Source organism: Bos grunniens, chromosome 4 (genome assembly GCF_055505025.1).
Source record: "Bos grunniens cultivar Pamir isolate PY7600 chromosome 4, Bosgru_T2T1.0, whole genome shotgun sequence".
NCBI lineage: Eukaryota > Metazoa > Chordata > Mammalia > Artiodactyla > Bovidae > Bos > Bos grunniens.
Genome location: NC_141168.1, coordinates 88,043,876 through 88,069,196, shown reverse-complemented (window position 1 = coordinate 88,069,196; position 25,321 = coordinate 88,043,876). Strand labels below are relative to the sequence as shown.

The 25,321-nt window shown below is 39.2% G+C and overlaps 1 protein-coding gene across 5 annotated transcripts in view; it reads left to right on the top strand.

Annotated features, from left to right (window-relative positions):
• The window catches only part of CCDC126 (coiled-coil domain containing 126), a 42,293-nt gene extending 19,943 nt beyond the window's left edge, over positions 1–22,350 (top strand). For all 5 annotated transcript variants that reach the window (XM_086397336.1, XM_086397335.1, XM_086397337.1 and 2 more), the window contains one exon: positions 20,571–22,350. In XM_086397336.1, the coding sequence (XP_086253462.1) occupies positions 20,571–20,755 (185 nt within the window). In that variant the 3' untranslated portion in view covers positions 20,756–22,350. The remainder of the gene's footprint in view (positions 1–20,570) is intronic.
• The last annotated feature ends 2,971 nt before the right edge of the window (positions 22,351–25,321 follow it).

Genomic DNA, 25,321 nt, shown 5'->3' with positions numbered 1-25,321 from the left:
GTAATGTCTCTGGTTTTTAATATGCTGTTTAGGTTGGTCATAACTTTCCTTCCAAGGAGTAAGTGTCTTTTAATTTCATGGCTGCGGTCACCATCTGCAGTGATTTTGGAGCCCCCCAGAAATAAAGTCAGCCACTCTTTCCCCATCTGTTTGCCATGAAGTGATGGGACCGGATGCCATGATCTTCGTTTTCTGAATGTTCAGCCTTAAGCCAACTTTTTCACTCTCCTTTTTCACTTTCATCAAGAGGCTCTTTAGTTCTTTTTCACTTTCTGCCATAAGGGTGGTATCATCTGCATATCTGCAGTTATTGATATTTCTCCTGGCAATCTTGATTCCAGCTTGTGCTTCATCCAGCCCAGTGTTTCTCATGATGTACTCTGCATATAAGTTAAATAAGCAGGGTGACAATATACAGCCTTGACATACTCCTTTTCCTATTTGGAACCAGTCTATTGTTCTATCCAATTCTAACTGTTGCTTCCTGTCCTGCATACAGGTTTCTCACGAGAAAGGTCAGGTGGTCTGGTATTCCCATCTCTTTCAGAATTTTCCACTAATTCCCCTTTATTTGCTTTCCTAGTTTCCACCTTTTTGTCTTTTTGCTTTATTTGTTGAAGTTTTTCCTCAGCTGTATTTTCAGTTCTGTATGGAATTTTTCATTTTGTCTCTTTCATTTTTAACTGCTAAGAGCTCCGTTTTTTTTTATTTCCCTAAGGTTAATTAGTGATACCTTTTCTGAAGTGTTCTTAAAGAGTGAGACACTAAAACCTTGATGGGAAATGCTGAGTTGCTGAGTGGTGTTCACTCAGAAGATCTGACTGGGTCATTTGTTTGGGAGTATCCTTAATATTTACAATGACTTCTGATTATTGCTACTGCTGCTGCTGCTAAGTCGCTTTAGTCGTGTCCTACTCTTTGTGACCCCATAGACGGCAGCCCACCAGGCTCCCCGGTCCCTGGGATTCTCCAGGCAAGAACACTGGAGTGGGTTGCCATTTCCTTCTCCAATGCATGAAAGTGAAAAGTGAAAGTGAAGTCGCTCAGTCGTGTCCGACTCTTAGCCAAATTTCACAGTTTAAGGGCATAATCCTTCACAATACTGCCCTTATTTCAGACACCAGCCGTAAGTTTGGGTGTCCTCATATCATCTCCACTTTTTTTCCAGCTCTCTACAAGTTCCAGGGTTCCTACTATCCTCTCAGGTTTATGATGCATGAGATCAGCTCATGGAACTCACTGAAAGTACTATACTACAGTTTTATTACAGCAGAATGGAAATCAGAATCAGCCAAAGGGAGAGACAAGGCAGGTCTGTGAGGATTCCAGGTGCGAAGTTTCTGTTGTTTTCTCCCTATGAAATCAGAACACATTGCCCTCCTGGCATGTCAGCGTGTGTCAGTATTAAGAGCATTGCCAGTGAGGTGAGCCCACCGAAACTTCCATGTCCAGAGTTTTTATTGATGTTTCATTGTGGAGGTATGATCGATTGAGTCATTAGCCACGTGGTTGAGCTCAATTTCCCAGTCTCCCTCACTGCTCGCCTACTGGAAAGCCCTTACCCTCTACTCACAAGATGGGTCTTGTATGGCTTGCCCCCATTCTGAGTCACCTCGGTACACACTATCTAGGGTGCACCAAGAGTCCCAGTTTAACACATTATTGACCCGGGGTGGTTTTTGCAGAAACTAATGCCTCTCCTGCGAATCCGTCTCTGGTCAATAATATGTTAATATCAAGTGCAATTCCTTGGGCCCACCATGAATAACAAAGACAATCAGCCAGGAACTTCCTGGCATTCAGAGTCTGCCTCCCAGGACCCTGGGACAAAGGCCAGCTAAATTTTTCTTTCCCTTTTTAAAAAATAACTAACGAATTGATTTTTGGCTGTGCCGGGGCTTTTGTTGCTGTGCGTGGGCTTCAGGAGTTGCGTCACGTGGGCTCAGTGGTTGTGGTGCACGGGCTTAACTGCCTTGCTGCTGCGTGTGGAGTCCTCCTGGACCAGGAATAGAACCCGTATCCCCGGTTCTGGAAGATGGGTTCCTAACTACTGGACCACCTGGGAAGTGCCCCAGTTTTTAAATTATAGTATCAGTGTCTGTTCATGGCAAATAGATGGGGGAACAGTGGAAACAGTGAGAGACTTTATTTTTCTGGGCTCAAAATCACTGCAGATGGTGACTGAAATGAAATTAAAAGGCGCTTGCTCCTTGGAAGAAAAGCTATGACCAACCTAGAGAACATATGGAAAAGAGACATTACTTTGCCAACAAAGGTCCATCTAGTCAAAGCTATGGTTTTTCTTGGAGAAGGAAATGGCAACCCACTCCAGTATTCTTGCTTGGAGAATCCCAGGGACAGAGGAGCCTGGTGGGCTGCTGTCTATGGGGTTGCACAGAGTCGGACACGACTGAGCGACTTAGCAGCAGCAGCAGCATAGTTTTTCTAGTAGTCATGTATGAATGTGAGAGTTGGACTATAAAGAAAGCTGAGTGCCGAAGAATTGATGCTTTTGAACTGTGGTGTTGGAGAAGACTCTTGAGAGTACTTTGGACAGCAAGGAAATCAAACTAGTCCATCCTAAAGGAAATCAGTCCTGAATATTCATTGGAAGGACTGATGCTGAAGCTGAAACTCCAATACTTTGGCCACCTGATGTGAAGAACTGATTGATTTGAAAAGACCCTGATGCTGGGAAAGATTGAAGGTGGGAGGAAAAGGGGATGACAGAATGAAATGGTTGGATGGCACCACCGACTCTATGGACATGAGTTTGACCAAGTTCCAGGAGTTGGTGATGGACAGGGAAGCCTGGTGTGCTACAGTCCATGGGGTTGCAAAGAGTTGGACACGACTGAGCGACTGAACTGAACTGAATTGAATATCAGTATGTTTAGGTCTTTTCTCTTGAGCTGGTCAGACTCCTTAGAGAAGGGCTTCCAATCTCTTCCAACGCTTGTAGGACATCTATGCATCCAAGTGTTATGGGATCGAACACTTGTTCTCTGAGCCAGGGGAAAAGGGTGCGGCGGGAGGAGTGGCCTCAGTACTCACTATGAGAACTCTCACTTCCTCCTCCAGTTTTCAGTGTGCTGCCCAGGCCTTCAGCTGTTTCAGTGGCTTCAAAAAATGCCTCTCAAGATTTTCTGCAGTGGTGGAGGGACCATTGCCCAGTTTGGAGTGGTAGAGAAAATTTAGCAATCAGATTTCTTTATAAATCAGTTTTTATCCAGTCCTTCGGTTTTTGGTTCCTTTTTTACTCCTATTTTCATTAGTACCTGATACAGCAATTTCTGGGCCATTTGGGCTGCGTTTCTATGGAGAAAAATGAATTGCTCTTTGTTTTCTCTTATTTTTTCAATTGTTTTTTGGTTTCTGTTTCAAGATCCAAGTTTTTCAGGTATGCTAAGTCAGTTATCTAGGACACAAGGTAGCCATTTCTCCCCTGTGGGTGCGTGCTCCGTTGTGTCCAACTTTTTCTGACTCCATGGACTGTAGCCCACCAGGCTCCTCTGTCCATGAAATTCTCCAGGCAAGAATACTGGAGTGGTTTGCCATGCCCTTCTCCAGGGGATCTTCATGACCCAGGGATCGAACCTGCATCTCTTGGTCTCCTGCATTGGCAGGCAGATTCTTTACCACTGACGCCACCTGGGAAGCCCCAGGTCTCATCCATTTGCTTTCCAGCTTCTGGAATTTTGTTGCTGTTGTCTCCTTTCTTGTTATCTTTGGCCTCATTCATGTATGCATAAAAAAGAGCGTGAAAAAGAATCACCTTTACTGTTTTGATGGACTATTTAGAATCAGCAAAGGTTTAAGTGCCTTTATTGAGTTTAACTATTTTTATCTGGGAATACCCTGGACACTTTTTTATTCTCTTTATGATGATTTTTATGAAGTGATGAGGGTTAGTCTGCATTGGCTCTTGAGAATCAAATATCGTTGACTAGAGATGGAGTTCGGAGAAGGCAGTGGCACCCCACTCCAGTACTCTTGCCTGGAAAATCCCGTGGATGGAGGAGCCTGGTAGGCTGCAGTCCATGGGGTCACGAAGAGTCAGACACGACTGAGTGACTTCACTTTCACTTTTCACTTTCATGCACTGGAGAAGGAAATGGCAACCCACTCCAGTGTTCTTGCCTGGAGAATCCCAGGAATGGGGGAACCTGGTGGGCTGCCGTCTGTGGGGTCGCACAGAGTCAGACACGACTGAAGCGACTTAGCAGCAGCAGCAGCAGCAGCAGAGATGGAGTTGGTATAAACTGAGATGGCAGTACTAGTGGCAGGTGCAGATTAAATGTTACATTGTTTTGCATTCTGTTTAGTCCAAGGACACTGATAGAAACGTGAAGAAGCAATTCTTTTGGAACGAGAAAAAAATTTCTCTGCTTGAGCAGAATAACTGATATTTTTAAAGGTAGCTGTTCTGTGCTATGCTCAGTTCAGGCACTCAGTTGTGTCTGACTCTTTGCAACCCCATGAATCTCAGCACGCCAGGCCTCCCTGTCCATCACCAACTCCTGGAGTTCACTCAGACACATGTCCATCGAGTCAGTGATGCCATCCAGCCATCTCATCCTCTGTCGTCCCCTTCTCCTCCTGTCCCCAATCCCTCCCAGCATCAGAATCTTTTCCAGTGAGTCAACTCTTCGCATGAGGTGGCCAAAGTACTGGAGTTTCAGCTTCCTCATCATTCCCTCCAAAGAAATCCCAGGGCTGATCTCCTTCAGAATGGACTGGTTGGATCTCCTTGCAGTCCAAGGGACTCTCAAGAGTCTTCTCCAACACCACAGTTCAAAGGCATCAATTCTTCGGCCCTCAGCTTTCTTCACAGTCCAACTCTCACATCCATACATGACCACAGGAAAAACCATAGCCTTGACTAGACAGATCTTTGTTGGCAAAGTAATGTCTCTGCTTTTGAATATGCTATCTAGGTTGGTCATAACTTTTCTTCCAAGGAGTAAGCGTCTTTTAATTTCAATGTTCTATGCTGGGTAGCTGTATGTAACAACTCAGTTACAAGAGCAAAATGAGACTCATACACATGGTATCTTTTAAACTATATTTTAAAATATATGGTGGAGCTAGTTCAATGTCAGTTAATATATATCTGCATCATTTAATGGCCACATGGTATTTAACCAGTGATCTGAAATGTTTTTTTTACTTATTTCTGGTTATCAAAAATAAAAGCATTCAAATATTACAGAAATATGCGCCATAGATAAGTAAAAGAGCAGAGAGAGAGAATGTCAATTAATTTGGTATATATTGGGACTAGCAGACTTTTTCTTATAGGACTAAATGTTAAGTATTTTCAGCTTTGTGGGTCATTTGGTCTTCTTTTCAGTAAATAAGCATGGCTTGCTTGCTTTCTTGTGAAGTCGCTCAGTCGCGTCTGACTCTTTGTGACCCCATGGACTGTAGCCTATCAGGCCCCTCCCCCCATGGGATTTTCCAGGCAAAAGTGCTGGAGTGGATTGCCATTTCCTTCTCCAGGGGATCTTCCCGACCCAGGAATCGAACCTGGCTCTCCCGAGTTGCAGGCAGATGATTTACCGTCTGAGCCACCAGGGATCCACCAGGGAGCATGGCTGCTGCTGCTGCTGCTAAGTCGCTTCAGTCGTGTCCAACTCTGTGTGACCCCAGAGACAGCAGCCCACCAGGCTTCCCCGTCCCTGGGATTCTCCAGGCAAGAACACTGGTGGGTTGCCATTTTCCTTCTCCAATGCATGAAAAGTGAAAAGTGAAAGTGAAGTCGCTCAGTCGTGTCCGACTCCTAGCGACCCCATGGACTGCAGCCTACCAGGCTCCTCCATCCATGAGATTTTCCAGGCAAGAGTACTAGAGTGGGGTGCCATTGCCTTCTCTGGGGAGCATGGCTGTGTTCCAGTAAAACTTTTTTACAAAGACAGATAACCAACCAGCTCTAGTTTGCAGACATATCATCCAGCACATTTTGAACAAAAATGGGATTGTACTGTATATATACTAGTTTGCAACTTTCTTGTTTTCACTTGATTATAGATATCTTTCCATGTTATTACAGATAGTCTGTTTCATCCTTTTTAGTGACTTAATATTGTTTCATTTTAAAAGGTTCCTTTTTTCTCTGCTTATTCTGTAGTAATGGATAATTTGTTGCTAACCTTGTATGTTGGATTTAGTGCTGTGATAAGTGTGTGTATATGAACCCCACTCTAGTACTCTTGCCTGGAAAATCCCATGGACGGAGGAGCCTGGAAGGCTACAGTCCATGGGGTCACTGAGGGTCAGACACGACTGAGTGACTTCACTTTCACTTTTCACTTTCACGCATCGGAGAAGGAAATGGCAACCCACTCCAGTGTTCTTGCCTGGAGAATCCCAGGGACGGGGGAGCCTGGTGGACTGCCGTCTATGGGGTGGCACAGAATCGGACACGATTGAAGTGACTTAGCAGCATGAAATATATGTGTGAATAATACATTTGTGGGTATTTTATGTTTGTGTGACTGTTTCAGCAGGATGAATTTCCTCAAAATGAAACTTTCTGGCTAAGGGTATGCATGTTAAATTTAATAGACACGTGTCAAGTTGCCCTCCAGGGTTGTGCTGCCAGTGTGCACTCCTGTTTCCACTCTCCCACCACTGTGGAAGTGCCAGTTTCTACACCCTGCACCAGTTCAGTTTACTTTTAAATGGTATCTAATTGTTTGCTTTTGCATTTCTGTGTTTACCGGAGAGGTTGAAAGATTTTCTAGTTTGTTGGCTATTTGTATTTCTTATACATACAAGAGGGAATATTTTGTATCCTTTGTCAGTTTTTCTGCAGGGAAATTACTTTTTGACTGATTTTTTATTAAAGACATTCACGCTGTCAGTATATGTAGCATATGGTTTTGCTCTGTTCATCAGTTGTCTAATAACTTGGTATATTGTTTTTAAAAATTTGTATGGTAAAACATGTCTATCATCTTTTATGCTTTAGTTATATGCTTAAATTTTTTTTTTCTAAAACGCATTGTAATATAGTGCAGTTTTTTTTGTTTTTTTTTAAACATTTTTGTCCGTAACAGGGTCTTCCCAGGTTATGCTAGTGGTGGAGAATCTGCCTGCCAGTGTGGGAGATGTAGGAGACTCAGGTTCAGTCCCTGGGTCAAGAAGATCCCCTGGAGGAGGAAATGGCAACCCACTCCAGTATTTTTGCCTGGAAAATTCATGGACAGAAGAGCCTGGCAGGCTACAGTCTACGAGGTCACAAAGAGTCAGACAAAACTGAGCAACCAAGCACACACACAAGTCTGTAATACAGTTGAGATTTCTGGTGCAAACAGTAAGAGATGCTGGTTCTTTTTTGCAGACTAGGTAGCCAGTTATTTCCGTTTCATTATTTGAATTCTATCCTTGTGCCAGTAATCTGGAATGGCAATATAAATTACAGTAAGGTGAGAATTTCGTGAGTTCCGGTGAACTTGAACTTTAAGCCATTGATAGAAACCATTAGCCTCTAGTTGCTACCATATAAAAAGGCTAGTCAGTCAAAATAATATTTATTGAATGGTTTTCCCTTGAGCTATATAATGTGATTTTCCCAGTTGGCAAACAAAACACAAGGTAATATATTTTTTTAAATGTTGGTCTACAATGAATTGTTACTATTGCAAGAGCCATGGACAGATCAGTTCAGCTTTAAGATTACTGTCTGTAAATTTTGAGGAGTAACTTGTACTTTCTTTTTAAGATATCATCATTTCTTTTTAAGATATCTTAAAAGATATCTAAGAATATTGCTTAACATTCTTAGTTTTCTCTAAGAAAAAAAAAACTTACGTTTCTTCCCATGTAACATTTTTTGGATTCTGTGATTTGTGCAGAGCAGTGAATTTGGGGTTATTGTTCTGATGCCCAGTGACTATTAGAGAACATTTGCAGTTGACCTGTGGTTTTCTACACCTGAATGTACAGCAACACATCTTTTTTCACCTCAGGCTTTTCCACCCAAAGTCTGACCTTACTTTCTTTTAAGAGTTTTGGTTTTACCTCTGTTGTTGCTGAAAAATGGACTCCACCAAATATTTTCAGAGAATTGGAGAACAGTTTAGTGTTAATATTTAAATGCTATTCTGAGAATTAAGAACTGTCAACCAGGCATAGACAGAGACAAAACAAGCAAAACCCCAACAGAAGCCTGTTCTCTGTAGCCAAAGAGGGGCAGCCTAGCAAGATAAAAACTTTTAGACAGTAAACCATTCTCCTCTAACCAGACACCACAAAAGAAAGTTACCACTATACCACCCACGTTATCAAAGGCCAAGTGAGGAGCACAGACTCCCACCCTTGTGAGGCTATAACAGAGCATCCAGACTCCCCCTACACCACGTGGAGACCACATAGGGAGCCAGAACTTCTACCCTTACGCAGTAATGAGGTGCTCACCTCCCTTCCTCAGGGGTGACGTGTGGAGAGTGAGGACTTACCATTGCCCAGTGGTAAGGAGCAGTCTGCATCACAGTGTCAGTGAAGAGTATGGGGAGGGCGCCTGGAACTCCTCCCTCTGTCCAGCAGTGACAAAGAGCTCACCACCTTCAGGTGGCAGTGGAGGCTAAGCGGGAACCTAGATTTTTGCCTCCACCTGGCAGTAACAAGGTGACACCCCTCTGCCCTGCCACAGTGGTATCAGAGAATACTACTTAACATAGGAGGTTTAAATAAGATCCTGACTTTCATAATAAAATATGTAAATGTCCTGGTTACAAATATAAATCAGTTGTCATACCAAGAACTAGGGAAATCTTAAACTGAATGAAGAAAGATAACCAATGACTAATGTTAGAATTATCTGAAAAAGATTTTAAAGCAGTCAGGATTAAATGCTTCAGTGAGGAATTAATGAGCACAAAGAACAGAATGAAAGAACAGAAAGGCTCAACAGGGAAACAGTAAGTCTTAGGAGATAAATAGAGCATATAAAGAAAAACTAAATGGAAATTTTTGGGCTGAAAAATACAATGACTGAAATGAAAAGTATGAGTTAGCAGATTGACTCAAAAATAGAAAGGAGAGAACAGAGGATAGTATCAGTGAACTGAAATATAGAACGATGTAATTACCCAACCTGAACAACAGAGAGAAAATAGACTTAAAAAAAATTCCAGCACGTTAGCGACCTGTAGGATTATAACAACAGATGTAACTTTTGTGGAAGAAGAGAATGAGGGCAGAGCTGGAAAAATAATTCAAAAAAATTATGACCAAAAACTTTTCCAAATTTTTCAAGAGACACAGACCTCAGATTCAAGAAACTGAGTGAACCCCAAAAATGATTAGTCAAAAAAGTCCATGCCCTGATACATCATAAGTAAGCGTCTGAAAACTTAAAAGAGCAACTTAGGAAAAAAAACACTTGGACTTACCTGGTGACCTTAGGATTCTGGGCTGTCACTGTGGTGGCCTGGCTTCAATCCCTGGTCAAGGACGATCCCACAAACTGTGTGATATGGCCAAAAAAAAAAAAAACTTTTCAAAAGCACCTAGAGAAAAGCAACACTTAATGGTGAGAAGACAAGTCAAATGATAGTGGATTTCTCATCACAAACCATCAAGTCTGGAAATAAGTGGCATATGTATGTATATATATATATTTAATTGGAGGATAATTGCTTTACAATGTTGTGTTGGTTTCTGGCATATTGTGTTTTAAATGCTTAAAGAAAAGAACTCTTAATCTAGAATTCTATACCCAGTGAAAATATCCTTTAGGAATTAAGGGAAATCAAAGGTATTTCTTAGATGAAGGAAAAGAGTTTGTTACCAGCAGACCCACACTAAGAAATAGCTAAAGAAGTTCTTTCATTGGAAAAGAAATGTTAAAAATAGAGGAAACTTGGAACAATCAGGAAGGAAAGAAAAACAGTGCATAAAAATAAAGGTAGGTCACTAGATTCTTTTTCTTCTTGATTTTTCTAAACTGAAGCAAAAATTGTTGAAGGAAAAATTATAACACTGCTTGATGTGATTCTAAATTTATGTAGAGGAAATATTTAAGGCAGTATCTTATAAATGAAGTAATTGGTAAAAGGATGGCGTATTCAGATTTTTAAATCTGAATAAAACAAATCAAGGAGAGGGAGAGAGAGACTTTAAGAAATTCGCTGCTTATGCAGTTGTGGAGCCTGGAAAGTCCAAAATCTTCAGGGCAGGCTGAAAATTCTGGCAAAAACTGATGTTTAGGTCCTAAGTCTGAAGGCAGTCAATCTGGGGACAAAATTCCTCCTGTTCCAGAAACCGTAGTCTTTTCATAAGATCTTCAGCTTACTAGATGAAGTACACTCACATTATGGTGAGTGATTACATTACTGAAAATCTACTGGCTTAAATGCTGTGCTAAGTTGCTTCAGTCATGTCTGACTCTTTTTTGACGCTATGGACTGTAGCTTGCCAGCCTCCTTTGTCCATGGGATTCTCAGGAAAGAATACTAGAGTGGGTTGCCATGCCATCCTCCAGGGGATCTTCCTGACCCAGGAATCAAACCTGAGTATCCTATGGCTTCTGCGTTGCAGGTGGATTCTTTACCACTGGGCCTTGCTAATCCCATCAAAAAAGTACTTTCGCAGCAGTATCCAGACTGGTAGATTTGTCTACATACCATAGCCTAGCCAAATTGACACAAAATGAACCGTCGCAGATGATGGTTGTTCAGTCACTCAGTTGTGTCCTACTCTTTGCAACCCCATGGACTGCAGCACGCCAGGCTTCCCTGTTCTTCACCATCTCCTGGAGCTTGCTCAAACTCATGTCCATTGAGTTGGTGATGCCATCCAACTATCTCATCCTCTGTTGCTTCCTTCTCCTGCCTTCAGTTTTTCCCAGCATCAGGATCTTTTCCAGTGAGTCAGCTCTTTACATTAGGTGGCCAAAGTATTGGAGTTCCAGCTTCAGCATCAGTCCTTCCAGTGAATATTCAGGATTGATTTCCTTTAGGATTGACTGGTTTGATCTTCTTGCAATCCAAAGAACTCTCAAGAGTCTTCTCTAATACCATAGTTTGAAAGCATCAATTCTTCAGTGCTCAGCCTTCTTTGTGGTCCAGCTCTCACATCCATACATGACTACTGGAAAAATGGTATCTTGGACTCTATGGACTTTTGTTAGCAAAGTAGTGTCTCTGCTTTTTAATATGCTGTCTAGGTTGGTCATAGCTTTCCTTCCAAGGAGCAATCGTCTTTTAATTTCATGGCTGCAGTCACTGTTTGCAGTGATTTTGTAGCCCAAGAAAATAAAATTTGTCACTGTTTCCATTGTTTCCATATCTGTTTGTCATGAAGTGATGGGACCAGATGTCATGATCTTAGTTTTTTGAATGTTGACTTTTAAGCCAACTTTTTTTCTCTCCTCTTTCACCTTAATCAAGGGACTTTTTAGTTCCTCTTCACTTTCTGCTGTAAAGGTGGTGTCATCTACATATCTGAGGTTCTTGATATTTCTCCCTGCAATCTTGATTCCAGCTTGTGCTTCATCCAGCCAGGCATTCGCATGATGTACTCTGCATATAAGTTAAATAAGCAGGATGACAGTATACAGCCTTGATGTACTCCTTTCCCAATTTTGGATCAGTCTGTTATTCTATGTCTGGTTCTAACTGTTGTTGCTTCTTGACTGGCATACAGGTTTCTTAGGAGGCAGGTAAGGTGGTCTGGTATTGCCATCTCTTGAAGAATTTTCCACAGTTTGTTGTGATCCACACAGTCAAAGGCTTTAGTATAGTCAGTGAAGCAGAAGTAGATGTTTTTCTGGAATTCTCTTGTTTTTTTCTATGATCCAGTGGATGTTGGCAATTTGATCTCTGGTTCCTCTGCCTTTTCTGAATCCGGCTTAAACATCTGTAAGTTCTTGGTTCATGTACTGTTAAAGCCTCACTTGGAGAATTTTGAGCATTACTTTGTTAGCATGTTAAATGAGTGCAATTGTATGGTAGTTTGAGCATTCTTTGGCATTGCCTTTCTTTGGGGTTGGAATGAAAACTGACCTTTTCCAGTCCTGTGGCCACTGCTGAGTTTTCCACATTTGGTGGCATATTGCGTGCACCACTTTCACAGCATCATCTTAGATTCAGGATTTGAAATAGCTCAACTGGAATTCTATCACCTCCACTAGCTTTGTTGGTAGTGATGCTTCCTAAGGCCCACTTAACTTTGCACTCTAAGATATCTGGTTCTAGGTGAATGATCACACCATCATGGTTATCTGGGTCATTAAGGTCTTTTTTTGTATATTTCTTCTGTGTATTCTTGCCACCGGTTTGTAATCTTTTCTGCTTCTGTTAGGTCCATACTGTTTCTCTCCTTTACTGTGCCCATCTTTGCATGGAATGCCTCCTTGGCATCACTGATTTTCTTGAAGAGACCTCTAGGCTTTCCTATTCTGTTGTTTTCCTCTATTTCTTTGCTTTATTCATTTAGGACAGCTCTCTTATCTCTCCTTGCTATTCTTTGGAACTCTGCATTCAGATGGATATATCTTTCCTTTTCTTTGCCTTTCGCTTCTCTTCTTTTCTCAGCTATTTGTAAGGCCTCCTTGGATAACCATTTTGTCTTTTTGCATTTCTTTTTCTTGGGGATGGTTTTTTTTTTTAATCTTTAAAAAAATTCTTATTGGAGTTTAGTTGATTTATAATATTGTATTTCAGGTGCATAGGAAAGTGAATCAGTGATACATATATCCACTCTTTTTTATATTCTTTTCCCATGTGGGTCATTAGAGATTACTGAATAGAGTTCCCTGTGCTATTCAGTAGGTCCTTATTTTCTATTTTCTATTTAGTAGTGTGTATATGTATATTGGGTTGTTGGAAAAGGCTGTTTGCTATGATCAGTGCATTCTCTTGGCAAAAGTCTGTTAGCTTTTGCTTTGCTTTATTTTGTACTCCAATGGCACACTTGCCCGTTACTCCAGGTATCTCTTGACTTCCTCCTTTTGCATTCCAGTCCCCTATAATGAAAAGGACATCTGTTTTGGGTGTTAGTTATAGAAGGTCTTGTAGGTCTTCATAGAACCGTTCAACTTCAGCTTCTTTTGCGTTCGTGGTTGGAGCATAGACTTGGATTACTGTGATACTGAATGATTTGCCTTGGAAACTAACCAAGATCATTCTGTCATTTTTGAGATTACACCCAGGTACTGCATTTTGGATTATTTTGTTGACTGTGAGGACTTCTTCATCTTTCACTGCAAAGGATATAATTAGTCTGTTTTCACACCATCTGGTGATGTCCATGTGTAGAGTCGTCTCTTGTGTTGTTAGAAGACAGTGTTTGTTATGACTAGTGCATTCTCTTGGCTTAACTCTGTTAGCCTTTGCCCTGCTTCATTTTATACTCCAAGGCCAAATTTGCCTGTTACTCCAGGTATCTCTTGACTTCTACTTTTGCATTCCAGTCCCATGTGATGAAAAGGACATTTTTTTTTTTTTGGTGTTAGTTGTAGAACGTCTTGTAGGTCTTCATAGAACCGTTCAGCTTCTTCAATGTTAGTGATTGGGGCATAGACTTGGATTACTGTGATATTGAATGGCTTGCATCGGAAACAAACAGAGATCATTCTGTCGTTTTTAAGATTGCACCCAAGTACTGCATTTTGGACTCTTGCTGATTATGGGGGCTACTCCATTTCTTCTAAGGGATTTTTGCCCACAGTAATAGATATAATGGTCATCTGAATTAAATTCACCCATTCCAGTCCATTTAGTTCACTGATTCCTAAAATGTTGACATTCACTCTTGCCATCTCCTGTTTGACCACTTTCAGTTTAGCTTGATTCATGGACCTAACATTCCATGTTCCTATACAGTATTGTTCTTTACAGCATCAGACTTTACTTCCACCACCAGACATACCTACAGCTGGGGGTTCTTTAAGCTTTGGCTCTGGCTCTTCATTCCTTTTGAAGCTATATCTCCGCTCTACTCCGGTAGCATTTTGAGCACCAACCAACCTGGGGAGTTCATCTTTCAGTGTCATATCATTTTGCATTTTTCATACTGTTCATTGGGTTCTCAAGGCAAGAGTACTGACGTGGTTTACCATTCCCTTCTGCAGTGGACCACGTTTTGTCAGAACTCTCCACCATGACCCACCATCTTGGGTGGCCCTACACAGCATGGCTTATAGTATCATTGAGTTAGACAAGGCTGTGGTCCATGTGATAAGTTTGGTTTGTTTTCTGTGATTGTGGTTTTCATTCTGTCTTCCTTCTGATGGGTAAGAGTAAGAGGCTTGTGGAAGCTTCCTGATGGGAGGGACTGGCTGTGGGGAAACTGGGCCTTACTCTGTTTGGGGAGGCCATGCTCAGTAAATCTTTAATCCAATTTTCTGCTGATGGGTGGGGCTGTGTTCCCTCCCTGTATCTTGGCCTTAGGCCAAACTATGTTAGGGGTAATGGTGACCTCTTGCAAAAGGATTTATGCCAGGATGCTGTGGCTCCCATGACTGTTGTAGTCAGTGCCCGTGATTACGCAGTAGGCCACTGTCAACCCACACCTGTGCTGGAGGCTCCAGGACACTCAGCAGCAAATCTGGCTCAGTCTCTTGTGGGGTCACTGTTCCTTTCTCCTGCTTCCTGGTGCATACAAGGTTTTTGTTGTGCCCTCCAAGAGTCTGTTTCCCCAGTCTTGTGGAAGTTCTGTAATCAAATCCCACTGACCTTCAAAGTCAAATTCCCTGGGGATTCTCAGTCCCTTTGCTGGATCTGCTGGATCACAGATGGTTAAGAGAGGTAAAGCTTCTGTATATCACTATGATTGGTAAAATGACTATCGTACATTATGTATAAGGTGTAATATCCAGAACAGCTAAAACTTGCAGAGAGATACATTTAAAAACCCTTCAGAAAAATAAAAAAAGAATTCTAAAAAGTACTCAAGTACCCCATAGGAAGGCAGGAAAAGGAAAACAGGGAAGTGAAAAAACAGAACAAACAAAAGATGAAATTTCAGACTTAAGTCCTAATATACCAGAATTACATTAATTATTAGTGGTATAAATACACTAGTTTGAGGACATTGGCAGATTGGGTTAAAAAACATGACAAAGTATGTGCTGTCTACAAGAAACTCACTTCAAACTTAATGATACTGGCTGGCTGTAAGTAGAAGGATTGGAAAAGATATTTCATGCAAATATTTGTCAAAGGAATGCAGGGATGTCTACATTAATAACAGATCAAGTAGACTTCAGAGGAAAGAAAACTACCAGTGTTAGAGAAGGACATTATATAATCATAAAGGGATCAATCTACCCAGAAGAAATAACAGTCCTAAATGTATCTACAAAAATGGTAGAACTGAAAACAAAAATGCATAAATCCACAATTAGAGTTGAGAATTTAAACACTGCTCTCTCAGAAACTGATAGAACTAGGCAGAAAATCTACAAAGATATAAAAGACCTGAAGAACACAGTCTAAGCAATGGACTCCTACATATTTGGAAGCTCCATTAATAACAGCAAGATAACATTTTTTTTTCAAATTCTGTAAGCACTTTATTTATCATTGAAGAAGAAACACAGGAGCATTGTGTTGGCTTCAATGAGACCAAATAGTTAATCTTTAACATAGCTACCACACTCCAAAATAGAAGCCAACACAGGGGATATACATGGGTTTTAACAGTCCATAGAACATTTACAAAAATAGTTATCCTAAGACATAAAACAGACCTCAACAAATTTATAAGAATTGGGATCGTAAAGTGTATTCTGTGACTGCAGTGAACTCAAAATAGAAATAAAAGAGTGGTAATAGGACAATCCCCAAATGAAAGTGAAACATAAAAAATTGTGGGACACAGCTACAGCCATGCTGAGAGAGAAGTTTACTTTAGAAAAGTACATACTTTAGAAAAGAGAAGTCTTAAATGTATAATCTGAGCTCCCACCTCAAGAACCTAGAAAAAGAAGAGCTAAAGAAACCCAGAGCAGAGCAGAAAGAAGGAAATGATTAAAATAAGAACAGAAATAAATGAAATTGAAAGAAAATCAGTAGAGAAAATCAATGCAACAAAGAGCTTTTCCTTTGAAAGAGTGGGGAATAAACTGGCAAACTTCTAATAAGACTGACAGAAAAATTGCAGTGTCACTACAGACACTGCAAATATCAAAATAATAAGAGACTAAGAACAGCTCTACCCATAAACATAGGAACTTATATGAAAAGGGTTGGTACCTCTAAAGCTGTGAACTAGCACAGTCACCCAGTATGGAATAAGTAATTCGAATAGCTCTGTATAGGCATAGCTCAGAGATACTTGGTTCTAGACCACTGAGATAAAGCAAGTCATTCCAAGTTTTTGGTTTCACAGTGCATGTAAAAGTTACATTTACACTGTAGTTTATTAGGTGTACAATAGGAATAGCATTATCCAAGAAACCAAATAAATGTACACACTGTAATTAAAAATACTTTATTGCTAAAAAATGCTAACCATTATCTGAGCCTTCAGCAAGTCATACTTTTTTTTTTTAAACTGGTCTTGCCTTGATGTCAATGGCTGATGACTGGTCAGGGTGGTGTTGCTGAGGTTGGCAGGCTGTGACAATTTCTTAACATAAAACAGCAGTGACGTTTGCCGCATCAGTTGACTGATTCACAAATGATTTCTTTCTAGTACGCCATGCTGTTTGATAGTGTTTTACCCACAGTAGAACTTCTAGAAATAAGTCCTCAAACTCGGCTGCTGCCTTGTCAACTAAGTTTATGTAATATTCTTAATTTTTTTTTTCTCTTTTTGTCATTGCAAGTCTTCATAGCAACTTCACTAGGAGTAGAGTCCATGTCAGTAAACCAGTTACTTTACTCATTCCTTAAAGAAGCAACTCCTCATTTGTTAAAGGGTTTTTTTTTGTTTGCTAATTTTTTTTTCTGTCATGAGATTGCATCAACTCAGTGACAATCACCAGACTCCACTTCGAATTCCAGTCCCCATACTGTTTTCACATACCTGCACATCTGATCACAGATCACCATAACAAATACCATAATGAAAAAGTTTGAAATATTGCGACAATTACCAAAATGTGACACAGAGACATGAAGAGAGCAAGTGCTGTTGGAAAAATGGCACCGATACACTTCCCTGGCACAGGGTTGCCACAACCTGTCAATTTGTATAAAAAAAAAATCACAGTATTTACAAAGTGAGATAATGTTTGTAACTGTTAGGGAAATTGACTATAAGAACTTCCAAAAAGAAATCTTCAGGCCCAGGTGGTTGCACTGGAGAATTCTATCAAAAATTTTAATAGCAATTAGTATCAATCTTACACAGTCATTTCCAGAAAATAGAAGAGGAGAGAACACTTCCCAGTCCATTTATAAGGCTAGTATTAACTTTACACCAAAACCAAAGACTGCATTGGTAATAAAAACTAAAGACCAGTATCCCTCATGAGTATAGATGTGCAGGTCCTTAGGAAAAACTTAGCAAGTGGAATTCAACAACATATACAGAGAATTAATTACTGTTACCAAGTGGCATTTATTCCAGGGATGCAAGTCTGTTTTAATTTTCAAAAAGCAGTCAGCTTAATCCATCATAGTAGAAGGTTAATGAAAAGAAAAAGGGTTACTGTAAGAGAGCAACCCAGGAATCCTTGTGGTGAAGGAAATACCCTGCATCTTGACTGTACCAGTATAGACTCTAGTAGTGATGTGTTATGTGATTTTGCAAGATGTCACTATTAGGGGAAACTGGGTAAAGGGTACTGGAATCTTGTGTTTGTTACTTCTTGCACTTAGTCAGATCATTATATAGCTTTTCTTTTCTCGCTTAAAAACTAGGCTTTTTTAATGTACCTAGGCATTTAATTTGTATGTGAAGTTTGATGAGAACATCTCTTGATCTACTCACGAGATCTAAACAGTGTGCCTTGCACTCTTAAGTAGGGAAGTAATAAAATATTTGTTGAATGATATAATTTATTCAGCACTCAGTGGGAGAGGGTAGCTGTATTAAAAATATAAAAGACTGAACAATTAATGTACACTTAATTACAGAGTTTATGAGGCTTTTGAAATGATTTTTACCTAGCTATTTGCTCTGATATTTAAATTAGCTTTTAGTTCTTAGGAAGCATTCTTGTTTTGTTGCTGGCTTCATAATAAAACTTTACAGTGAGTAATTTGCTTTGATCAAGAAGTGACTTCTAACTTTTCTCCCTTGTACAATTAAGCAGATTTTAGTGGCAGTAAAATATTCATTTGAATTTGAAAAATATTAATAAGGAAAAGTTTTTGACTTACATTTTAAACACTTAATGTGTTTTATTTTCATTAGTCATTTTTGCATTTTACTATAATTGTGTTTCTTTTTTGTGTACACATGATTAATTTTATTTGTATCTGCCTCTCCTCACATTTATACAAATAGTAAAACCTATTGGGATATAAAAAAGAGATAAATCAAGATAGAGACATATAGGTATGGAAGTTTATTTTACTTTGTATAATATCTTTAAGGTTCATCCATTTTGTATCGTGTATTAGAGATCATTGTTCCTTTTTATGGCTAAATAATATTCTCTTGTGTGTGAATACCACATTTTGTTCATCTTGTCGCCTACTGATGGACACTTAGGTTATTTCCACCTTTTTGCTATTGTGAATAATTCTGAAATAAACACTGGTGTACAGGTACCTCTTGGAGTCTCTTTCACTTTTTAAAGGTATGTACCTGGGAGTGGAATTTCTGGGTCGTATGGTTTGATCCCTGGGTTGGGAAGATCTCCTGGAGAAGGGAAAGGCTACCCACTCCAGTATTCTGGCCAGAGAATTCCATGGACTATATAGTCCGTGAGGTTGCAAAGAGTCAGGCACGACTGAGCGGCTTTCACTTTTACTTTTTTCATGGTATGTTTAGGTTTTTTAGAAACTGCCTGGCTGTTTTGCATGATGGCTATGCCATTTTATAGTCCCACTAGCCGTATATGTGGATTCTAACTTCCTCATGTTCTTGCCGGTGTTTGTTATTTTCCCGTTCTCTGATTATAGCCATCCTAGCAGGTGTAAAGTGATGTATCATGTGATGTTTGGTATTGTTTCACATGCTTACTGATCAGTTGCATATCTTTGAAGAAATGTTTTTTTCAAGTTCTTTGCTGATTTTAAAAATTGAGTTGTTTATCTTTTTATTGTTGGGTTTAGGAGTTCTTTATATGCTCTTGATATTAAGCCCTTATCAGATACATGATTTGCAAATATTTTCTTCCATTTTGTAGATTGTCATCTCCCTTTCTGGATAGTATCTTTTGATTTCCAAAAGTTTTAAATTTTGATGAAGTCCAATTTACCTATTTTATTTTTCTTCTACCTATTTTTTTTTTCTGATGACTTACTAACAGAACCATTAGCAATTTCATGAGCTGTTGTTGAAATGATTTTTTCTCTGATCACAGATAGGGGTTGAGGTGCCATTTTTGGTCCAGGGTCAACAAAAAGTAACAATATTAGATGTCACTGACTGAATACCTAATATGTGCTAGGTGCCATTGGGAATCCTGAGTAAAAAGACTTAAAATGAAGCAGAGGGTCATAATTTCATTCTCTTTTTTTTCTTTTTATTTTAATTGGAGGCTAATTACAATATTGTGGTGGTTTTGCCATACATTCACATGAATCAGCCATGGGTGTACATGTGTTCCCCATCCTGACCCTCCCTCCCACCTCCCTCCCCAGCCCATCCCTCAGGGTCATCCCAGTGCACCAGCCCTGAGCACCCTGTCTCATGCATCAAACCTGGACTGATGATCTATTTCACATATGTTAATATACATGTTTCAATGCTATTCTGTCAAATCATCCCACCCTCGCCTTCTCCCACAGAATCCAAAAGACTGTTCTTTACATCTGTATCTCTTTTGTTGTCTCGCATATAGGGTCATCGTTACCATCTTTCTAAATTCCATATATATGCGTTAATATACTGTATTGGTGTTTTTCTTTCTGACTTACTTCGCATAATTTCATTCTTGCCAGGTAAATTCTGCTGACATCATTGTAACCTCCCGGAGAGATTAGAAGATAGTTCCCCTATCATTTGCTAGTCAGAACTACTATCTGTTCTGCACTAACCAGGTTCCTGGCTCTGCTCTGGTTCCTGGGTTCCCCCCACATTTCAGCCTGTGGAGGTTCTAGGTTTTTTTGTTTCTACATTTCATTGAGTTTCTTGCTTAGCTAGCTTTCTACCTTAGCTGCCTAGCCCACATCATCTTTACAGACTGCTTAAGAATCTCAAAGTAAATGGATTTCTTACAGAGGGACTAACATTTTAAACTAGCCCTTAAATCTGTTTTATTGCATTAGAAAAGTGAATTTCCCCACATTTATAACTGAAATTATTCCTATAAGAAGCTCTGTATGTGATACTATTGATTAAAATACTGAGGCTTTTCCTGTTTGTGGTTTGAGTACTTTCTTTCTAGTATATTTCAGATGATTCAATAATTGTTCATGTTTCCCGTCAAACTATGAAAGCACAAATATTAAGTGCTCTATCACTGTTTATTATGATTTATTCTCATTTTTTCCCCCTAGCGGATCTAAGAAGAACAATTGCTGTCCTTTTGGATGACATTTTACAACGTTTGGTAAAGCTGGAGAACAAAGTCGACTATATTGTTGTGAACGGCTCAGCAGCTAGCACTACGAGTGGTACTAGTGGGAACCCAGTGCCACTGACCACAAATAAAAGGGTAAAAGCCTCAGGCAGCATTAGATAGCAGTGGAGGATGACCTCGTGCTGCTACACTCACCATGGATTATGTCCTATGGCAGAAAATCACTGGTAGCATAGAGTGATACTTTACAGTAAAAGCTCTGCGCATTTTCAAGGAGTATGCTGCATTCATGGAACTTTAATTCTGTATATAATTTAAAAGTTATTAGTTTGCTTTCAGGCACATCTCTTCAATGCTGTACTATAGCCTTAAAGGGAATTTGGTAACATGGTTGATGTAGTAAGCAGGTAGGTGATCTTTGTATAAATCTTTGTGTTTGAGACCAAGTTGAAACAAAAACACTGAAAGACGGATTCATTTCTACAAAATATTTATTTAAATATATAACATTTTTTAGACAAATGAGGAATATTGTTATTGAATCGTTTTGTCATTTGTTATGGATAGATGTGAATGTTGGACTGATACTATTAGAAAATGTGCTTACTTCCAGTACTTACTATATTTTGTTATTCAGATTATGAGCAGAGAGAAAGGAAGTGTAATATTGAAAATAGTGTTTTGAAATGATGACCCAAAGAATGTCTTCATTTGCACTATCCCTTCAGAATAACTGAAGGTTAATTATTGTATATTAAAAAAAATTACATTTGTAAGAGTATAATCTTGAAATGGGTAGTAGCCACTGTTCGTAAACTATTCTAAACATTGGGGCAATTAAATAACATTAAAATAGTAATCTCCAATCTCGTATGTAACATTTTCTTATATACTTGTATTCTGAAGAATAAAAGATATTTTTATGATGAGATTAAATATTAATTCATGATTTTTCATATAGATGAATGTTAATTTAAAAATATAACACTTTGATTATGCTGTCAAGAAAGCACATTATTTCCATATTTGGGTAATTTTTGCTTTTATTATATTGACAAGGAAGCGGGAAACTGAGATATTTGTGAGACTGGAACTCTTAAGGACTTTAGCCAGATGTGTATAATAAAAGTATTTGTGTTGCATTAAATTGTTTGGAAAATGTTAACATTATAGTATATAGAATATATACTCTTTATGAAATGTTGGATTTGTATGATATACAGTAGATATTCATTTTATGTAGTGACCATTTAAAAATAAGAGCATTTAAAATGTAATTTAAATTATGAAGATGGACTATCTTTTCAGGAAAACAGCTATTCTATATATAGCACAAGAGAGCTCAATCTTGGGTAATTCTGGTATAGAGCAAAGTACACCTTTATTTAAATTTTCCTTGTTGCAAATTTAATTGCCATATGGTGCCCTATGTTTCATAGTATTTATTCTCTAAGTGCAGCTAGCTTCTAGATTTAGACTGTATTGTATTTAGTTTTGGAAATTGTATTGTTCATTATTACAATGTGCTACCAGACGTGGTAGCAATAATTATACTGGTTTATTAAAGTAAGTATGAGAAAATACTTCTTGAAGGTATCTTTGCAAACTCTTCCCTGTACCCTGCCATTATGTGAAGAAATTATTTACATACCGTTTCCAGGTGAAGTTTGGAATAGTTGTTCAGTCTCTCATTAGATGTGTACATTTTTTGTTTTTGTTTTCAGGGATGAAATAAAATGTATTATTTGTACTTTAAAGTGTTATAAGTTTTCTTCTTTAATGATGATTGTTCTTTTAATAAATGGTAGTGATTAAAAGGAATTTTAGATAATTTTGGGTTTTATTCCATCAATTTCCAATAGCTGTTTCAAAAGAGAAAAATGAAAGATTGCCTCATTCAGATTAGAAGAGTCTGAACTTGGGGATTGATGGGAACGAATTCTGAGGTTTGTGATTGGAAGTGGTTCCTAGATTTGTTCCCTCAAGTTGAGGTTTACTGTTGAGTCTTTTTTTAAATTTTAATTTTACATTGGAGCATAGTTGATTACCAGTGTTGTGTTAGTTTCAGGTATCCAGCAAAGGGATTCAGTTATACACGTGTCTGTTCTTTTTCAAATTCTTTCTTCATTAGGTTATTACAGAGTACCGAGCAGAGTTCCCTGTGTTGTACAGTAGGTCCTTGTTGATTATCTGTTTTAAACATAGCCCTGTGTACATGTCAATCCCGAACTCCCAATCTATTCCTCCCCCTCTACCCTTCCCTCCTGTTAACCATAAGCTTATGCTGTAAGTCTGTGAGTATATTTCTGTTTTGTAAATAAATTCATTTTTATCATTTTGTTAGATTCTGTATATAAGCAATATCATACGGTCTTTGCCTTTGTCTGACTTCCTTCAGTTTGTATGATCATAATCTTCAGGTCCATCCATGTTGCTGCAGATGGCATTATTTCTTTGTTTTTAATGGCTGAGTAATATTCAAGTGTGTGTGTGTGTGTGTGTGTGTGTGTATATATGTATCTTTTTTTATTAGTGTCAGTATCTTTCAGACATCTTTCCAGAATGAATTTAGGGCTTCCAGTAAGTCTTTATTAGGTCAAATGTTACTTCATGTTGCTTCTTTTTGAGTGTTGATTAGCATTATTCATTTAAATAAATCATTTTTCATTTAGCTTTCTTGGAGTGTTTAATTCAGTCATCCACCCACTCTTTCTTTACTATTTCATATCAATTAGACATTAATAGTTAATACTGATTTTTTTTTTTTCAGACCAGGAAGTAAACTTTGGTTCTGAGGATTCTCTTTAAATGGGAAGGTGATGCGAGGTATAATAGCAAAGTTTGAGGAGAGGAAACATTTTGAACCATTGGTGTTTGGAAATTTACCCATAACAGATTATGTTCAATTTTGAGATAAATGTGCTTTTTGTTTGCTTTTGCATCTTCAGAGTTTGAAAGGAGGAAAAAAAAATTCCCTTTTGAGTCTTTTCTTGAGATTGGAATTGGGAGTTTCAGGCCAGAAGCCTTGAGTGGATAATTGAAGCAGGAGAGCCCAGAAAGGGGATCTCTGCCAGGTAAAAAGGGCCACTGGCCTCTGCCTCTTGAAAGAGGCTCTACACGTTGTGTATTAAAACTATTCAAAACCACAGTGTGTTCTGGGAGGAAGGATTTGGAGAATTTACTTTTAATAATATCCCTCATGTGATGATATCATTACAGTAACACTGAACATCTACTAAGGGCTGAGCCCTGCACTGTGCCGTCATGTACAATGTCTTATTTTAATCTTCAAAACAGCATTGTGAGGTAGGTTCTGTTAATCCCCATTTTGTAGGTGAGGGACTAAGGTATGGAGAAGCTGGATATGAGGGCTCTGGTCACAGATCTTTTATGCTGTTCAGCAGAGATTCAGACCTAGAAGGGTTGGTTTATAGGGTCTGTGCTCTTGGTCACTGTGCCTTATCAGCTGTTCTGCGAATCTTGGCTTAAGTAAGCTCAAGCATTCTCCCTTCTTCCTCTTATCTTGTCCCCTGGACCTACGGACTTTTCTGTTGTGATCCAGGAGAGAGCTCCTCACTGTCCTCAAATGCCTGGGTCAACAAAGTGCATAGAGTCTAAAGAGGCATCACACAGTAGGTGCTGGGCTCCCAGGCATTGGTGGTAGCTCCAACCCAGGCTGATGGCCCAGGATGGCTGGGCCATTTGTGAATAACGGGAGATGAACACACACCATAGTATTTGGGAGCTTATAAACAAGCCTGTCACGATAGCGGCTGTTACATCACATCTTGGACTAAAGAGAAGGGAGGAATCAACTTGGTGTATATTCTCTAGGGTGAATAGAATCTGCTCAGTCTTCCCCTTAGGGCCATTTTTTGTGTGTCCAGCATGGAATTTAGGGCACTTCTCCATCAGTATCTAGTATGTGTGTGCATGCTCGGTCGTGTCCGACTCTGTGACCTCAAGCACTGTAGCCCACCAGGCTCCATGCAAGAATTTTGCCTGGATTTGCCAGGCAAGAATACTGGAGTGGGTTGCCGTTTCCTTCTCCAGGGGATCTTCTTGACCCAGGGATTGAACCTGCATCCTCCTGCTTTGGCAGGCGGATTCTTTACCACTGAGCCATGTAGGAAGTTATTGAGAGTATTTTAAATTGCAAAAGCTCTGAGTCCACCTGTTTTCTGTCTCTGGATGATTTCTGCTCACTGTACATGGTCCTTGCACTGATTACCAGCCTGGAATTAATCTCTCCATGGAGAAGTGAGGAAAATTTTTCATAGAATTCATCTTTTTAGCATTTTCATTAATACTCATCCTGTATAAATAAAAGGGTTCTCTGGCCTTCCCCTGAATTTGATGTATTTAAAAGTAGAATGAATGTAAAGAATGTTTGTTGTGAACTTTAACAGTGCATTTTAGCTAAAAATGCCCTTCTTTTAGCTTCCAGGCAAAGACACAGTTGGAGGAGAAAGGCAGTCAGAAGTTGGGGGTTGGAGGATTGACATATTTATGTAGTTTATTCTCTCTTTATAGGCTGCTACTTTTTCTGCCTTGGGAAATAACTAAATGGTGCTTGGAAATAAACTCTTCCAGGAAGTTGCTATGAATATTGATAGTTTCAAGTAAAAATAACTTTCTCTTTACGTGGCTTAATTCTTCTTATCTTTTCCCCTAAATATCAAGTGCTAAAAACAATGTTAAGTTTAAATACAGTGCTGAATAACCATG